This window comes from Notamacropus eugenii, chromosome 6 (assembly GCF_028372415.1).
Source record: "Notamacropus eugenii isolate mMacEug1 chromosome 6, mMacEug1.pri_v2, whole genome shotgun sequence".
NCBI classification, from domain to species: domain Eukaryota; kingdom Metazoa; phylum Chordata; class Mammalia; order Diprotodontia; family Macropodidae; genus Notamacropus; species Notamacropus eugenii.
The window spans coordinates 45,204,651-45,210,650 of record NC_092877.1 but is presented as its reverse complement, the minus strand read 5'-3'; the positions used below and the strand labels follow the sequence as shown (position 1 = coordinate 45,210,650).

Here is a 6,000-nt window from a genome sequence, read left to right as displayed (position 1 = left end):
CATCTAACCTAGTAGGGATGCTGAAAGGTGACTGCCCAGAAGAGTCAGCAAGACAGCCCAGTGCTGGTCTAACTCTAGCCCCTTCTCATGGTGAAGGTTTGTTTCATCAGAGCTTAGAGGCCCGGGGATGAGAATCTCCTCAACAACAGGGTCTGTCTTGGTTTTCTGCATCTCTATCCCCAGGAGCTACTATAGTGCATTGGACACAGCAGGCATCTAATAAGTCTGTTGGATGGAACTGAATTGGGCCTCTGTGACAGCAGAGAAGTATTTATGGGATTTGGTTGTCAGAGGAAGCCCACCCCTAGTGTCTGGTGGTCTGGGCCCTCATTCCCTGTCTCATGTATCCTGGCTCTGGTCCAGGGGAGGAGTGTTGTGTCTTCTGCATGCCCTGGAGAGCAGGGTCTCTTTGCAGGCCCCTTGGCCTGTGTGTACTGGTGAGAGGATGGAGAACATTGGACTAGGCCTAAGGTTTGTTCATTAACTCATGGGTTGGTGGCCATGGACCAAAGTTGTCTGGCAGGCCACCCAATTCCTGGGTTTCTGCCTGAGATACAATACTCTTGGGCCCACAAGTAGCAAGAGTCCTTGAGGAGGTGGTGGACAGTGAGTTCCCGCCATAACAAGTTGCTGGCCCTGTTCCCTACACAGTCTGGGATCCTGCCCATGCCTGGGTTCCCAACTTCTGCTCCATCACTGGATGAGAATGCTTTTGGCTCTTGGTGTTGGCCTTAGCTTGTGCCCGTCCCTGGTGCTTGATTCCGCTCTGTTCCTTGTGGCCTGTCAGCACTGTGATAGCAGGAGCTCTTTGGGTTTCAGCATCCTCAGAGTTCATGGTGGCCAATCCCAAATTCAGCAGCAAGGTCAAGGCAGGAGCACCCTGCGGGTGGAACAGACATATGTTCAAAGCATCTTCCCCTCATCGAGGGCAAGAGGAAGGGCAAGGGGCCAGGGAAAGACCAGGGCAGCTCAGCAGCATGAGGACACGCTGTACCAAACAAGTTACTGGTTTTCCATTTCTACTCTGATCCCACCTCTTCCTAATTCCTCACAGATGAGGGCAGCATCTGAGGGTCTGACTGGAAGATAGATGATAAACCCAGTGTATTCTAATAAGCCCAGGCCACATGGAACTAGAATGTGCCATGATAACTTGATAACTGAGTTCTTTTCCTTGGCTTAGGTTATATCCAAACCAATTCCTGTATAGGTGATTTGCTGCTCAGAGCCTTTGATTCTGAGTATTAAAATGAAGGGCAATACGCTCCTAGAGAAAACAGCTTAATCCATCCCCTTCTCTGCAGCATCAGCTGAGATAACCGTGAAATGCATGCAAAATCTATGCTGCTGTCCCAGTGAGGAAGGCATGGGAGCTGTTTGGAGAGGCCGGAGTAAGCAGCTGCTGCATTGGCCTTCCCCACTCATAAAAGCAAGAAAAGTTCAGCCACCGAGCTAGTGCTCCCCAACAAGGCCTCGTTTTATGATTGCAGAACTAAATGGGTTGACAGAAAAGGAGAGTTGGTAAGACCTTATCAGTTAAATTAATATGCATTTATTAAGTGCTAAGCAAGTGAAAATGCACTTTGCAGATGCTGGGGATACAAAGAAAAATAGGACAGGGCACCTGTCCCCAGGGAGCTTGTTTTATATTCCTTTTGACAGAATCCTGCAGTTCCCGGAAGTCTGTTTATGTTTATGGAAAGTTGTTTGGGCACCTAAACAACCCAATCTTAATTCCAATCATTTTTGGGGGGTTACTTCCCAAATGAGACAGCTAAGTTGTATACAGTGGCTTCCTGCGTATGCTTGGCCATCTTTTTGTGTGTCCTAGGATAAAAGGTCTTATGCAGCAAGATGAACCATAATCTATCTTAAATCTTGGGCACAGAATAAATACATCAAAGGACTGAGCAAGGGTGGGGCGGGGGAGGAGAGGTGATAATGCCTTGTTATTATTTCAATGGTAAATGCATCTTTTTTGAATGCTTCCGTACCCTCTTAGGCCTCTAGCAGTTAGAAGTCATGGGATAAAGGCCTGTGTCACAGCAGGGGTAGCCTGTGACCCCAATATATTTGTCAGATGTCCTTGGAAGCCCTAGCTGTAGGCCAGGAAAAACAAATGAAAACACATGCAAATATGCCTAGAGTACAATTTTTGAAAGTAAACTGAAGTTCTTTCCAAAGAAGCCCTCATTTCCAAATGCTAACTATTTCTTGAATTTGTTGAAGGAAAACAGCTGTAGGAAGCATTCAGAATGAGCACTCTATGGAGGAGATATTTGGAAAATCAAGAATGAGGAGTGACAACGAAGAAAGCTTTCCTCCCTGTGAGACCAATTCTGGAACTACACAATGTATTTCTTTTTGCCTATGTTGTTAAGATAAATCACTGTTCTAAGTGCCAGGAGTCATCTGTGTTATCTGGGGTCCTCAGCAGAGCCGTGTAGGATGACCTACCTGGTCATCTGGTTGACCTGCTGTTTACAAATGGTGGAAAGCACATTGTACACCCTAAAGCTTACAAAACAACCGGCTGCCCAATGATTCTGAAGAGTTAGCCTTACCAAATCTGAGATGCTCACAAGCTAAAGGATTGAGCGAGGCAATTCTATAGCTCTTGTCCTGGGAAGTTCATGCAATCCATGGTCTAGCCAAGTTCTCCTATTTGATATTCTTCATCTATGACACTGGAGCTCTTCTCTCCTCGTCTTTGTACAAGCTGTGCCCTCTGCCCAGAATGGACTCCTTCTTCAGCACCGCTTTGCAGAATCCCTAGTTTGCTCACCCCTACCAGAAGCCAACTCTGATCTTCCTTGTTTGCTAGTGCTGCACCCCCCCAACATGTCTCCTCATCTGTAAATACTGACAGTACCTATATTACCTTCCTATAGAGCTGCTGTGAGGATCCAGTGAGATCATGTATGTAATATACTTTGCAAACCTTTGAATTTCTTATGATTATGAAAAGACAGATTTTTTTTTTCATGGAAGGCTGTTGAAGAACTTGGAAACTCTCATAAGGTGAGCCTGGAGAGTTAATAATCAGTGATTTTACAAATCCAGGTCCAGACTGAAGAAATCATGCCAGGGGTGAGTCAAATGGAGTTAACCATTAAGTGTCTACTATGAGTCAGGCACAATGTGAAGCACTGGACATAGCAGAGGCAAGTTCCACCTATTTGCTGGCCCATCGCTGTGCCCCTCACTGTCCTCCATCTCTTGGGTGTTCTGTGCAAAAACATTAGAGCAAGGCTTTGACAAGGGCACAGGCCACTGGCAAAAAGCAATTCCATCTCTTGCGTGGTCATTTGACCCCTGTACTGAGACCTCCCTGCTCTGGATCTGGTTTTGTGTTACCCTGGTATGAATTCCCAGACTGTCTGGATCCTGACTTTTCTGGCCCACCCCTCTGAGATCTTCATGCAGTCAGCTCAGCTGTGAACTCAGCTTGGCTCCGGAACCCAACAATTTTCACAGAGTCTAGACTGTGTTTTATTCTAGGTTCTGAGAAAAGTGCTTATGTTAGAACGTAAGATCTCTGAGGGCACAGACTATTACAGTCTCCTCAGTCTAGAATACTGCCTTGAATAGAATATGTAGTAAGTGAATGCATTGAAAAAAAATCAAGAAAATCTGTATCCAAATATTAGGTGCTACACAGAATTATAGAATTTTTTTGAGCAAGAAGGGAACTTGAAACGATGTAGTTGAAACCTCACTTGACATATAAAGAACCTGAGGTCCCCAAATGTAATCTAACTTGTTTACTACAAGCTAATGGTCTAGAACTCAGCTATATCACACTGTCTCCTTTAGGCTTCAGCATATATAAAAATGTTTCCATCAGCCACCATACTTCCAAAACAACAATGAATGCCAAGATGACCAACTATCCTAAACTGAGATGAAAGAAACCACTAGAAGATTACTAAACTAGAAGATTCACTCAATTTTGAAACTGCTCTGACAGATTTCAGAATCTCAAGCGTGAAGACACCAGATGATGCTGGAAGAGATACTCAAATGATATCCATATTATGCCTCTGGTCCTGGGCCATCTCTCTCTACACTCTTGATGACATCCATCAGCTCCCATGGGTTTATGCAGATAACACAGAACTATATAACTAGCCCCAGTGTCCCTCATGGACTTCCATCCTGAATCACTAATTGCCTACTAGATATTTCAAACTAGATGCCCTGGTGACATCCCAAACACGTCCAAGATAGAACTCATGTTTCCCGATATCCTCTCCCGCTCTCAAATTTCCCTACTTCTGTAGAGGGTACCACCATTATGCCAGTCTCATAGGTTTCTAAGCTCCTCTTTAAAACTCTTGCTTCTCCCTTCCTGCACATAGCCAACTGATTGCCAAATCTTGCTGCTTCTATTCTTATACAATTTCTTGCATCTTTTCTACTCACATAACCACCACCTTAGTTTAGGCCCTAATTATCTCTTGCCTAGACGTGCATTGGTCCACTAAACATCTGTAAGGTGATTTTCCTTAAATGCCTGGCTTACCACCTCACACTCCTCCTACTCAATAAATTCTAGTGGCTCTATATTGTCACTAGGATCAAATGTAAACTCCTGTATCTGTTTCTCCTACAAGGCTCTCCAACTCCCATCTCTCTTTAAGTGAGTTTCCCCCATGTCTGGAATGCACTCCCTCCTTACCTTGGCCTCACTGAAATCTACTTCCTTCAAGATGCAGTTCAAGCACTGCCTTTTCCACAAAGCCTTCCCTTATTCCTCTCCAACTTGTATACCCCTTCCATATTGATTATTATATACTTTTTCAAAACACACCTCTATATGCATGTTTCTCCCCTGGCAGACTGTAAGTTTTTTTGAGAACAGAAATGGCTTTATTTTTAGTAGCCTAGCACACAGCAGGTGCTTAATGCATGTTGAATGGCTGTGGCTCTTAAGGTTTATAGTTAGGTTAAATATTAAGATCCAAATAGTTATTAAAATAGTTAGAGCCACATCAATACCACTTCTCTTGGCTATAAATCATAAACTATCTGGATAAAGTTATAAAAGTTATGAGAAAATAACACCTTTATAATGAAGGAAAATTTTAACAAAATTAAACTTGCCAAGTAATATTAAATCATTACCAATTGGTTTCTTCACCTACCTCACTGGAATATTCAGAAGAAAATTAAATGCACTCTGAAAACTGCAATGTGCTACGTAGTAATGTGAGTTATTACGATTTAGTTAAATTCAAAGAAACATTTACTAAGCACCTATTATGTGCAATTATTTCTGTATCCCTGCCAGACTTTCCATCTGTTTATTGGTACAATGGTAGACACAAAAGGGACATTTAAAATACTGCCAAAATAATCTTTCTTCTGAAGACACTTTCCCCAGCTGCCTACCTGATAAAAGCCATTCCAAGCTCTGCATAATTACCCTTTCCAACAAACAATCCACACTAGAGGTACCTGTAGTATTCATTCCTTTTTTCCTTATTCCCTAGGTTTGTCTCTCCCTCAGTGTCTGTTTTCGCCCTCCTCAGCTCCTACCCCATCTCCACCTGCACTCTTTAGAGCTCCTCAGACCTCATGACAGTCATCTTCCCAACAAGAATGGATCTTTTCCTCTTAAAAAAAAAAAAAAAAAAACACAAAACAAAAATAGAAAAGAATTCCCTTGCTTCTCTCCTTGGCATATCTTACACTTTGATTTACATCATAATTCTAGCCCACTTGGTGGCTCAGTCACCTCCCTCACTAGATGGTAAGGCCTTTGGAGCAAGAGGCTTTTTCATTCACCTTTGTGTCCATTCCCAGATAATCAAATTCTCCACAGCTATACAGTTCTACCTTGATGAAAGATAATAAGTCTTTCTATCCTCCAGTGCCTAGCACCTAATAAATGCCTTTGGAATTAAATCAAATCCCTGTGCTCCGCATAGGGCTTCACACAGAGAAGATGCTTAATAATAGTTGAATTCAGTTATTAGAATTTTGTGCTACCCAAGA

At 43.1% G+C, this 6,000-nt stretch overlaps 1 protein-coding gene across 2 annotated transcripts in view; it reads right to left on the bottom strand.

Moving 5' to 3' along the window:
- Positions 1-461: 461 nt before the first annotated feature.
- PCGF3 (polycomb group ring finger 3) overlaps positions 462-6,000 on the bottom strand; it is a 132,051-nt gene continuing 126,512 nt past the window's right edge. Inside the window, exon 8 of one of the 2 annotated variants that reach the window (XM_072619739.1) lies at positions 462-880. In XM_072619739.1, the coding sequence (XP_072475840.1) occupies positions 644-880 (237 nt within the window). In that variant the 3' untranslated portion in view covers positions 462-643. The remainder of the gene's footprint in view (positions 881-6,000) is intronic. The other variant, XM_072619733.1, reaches the window with a different exon arrangement.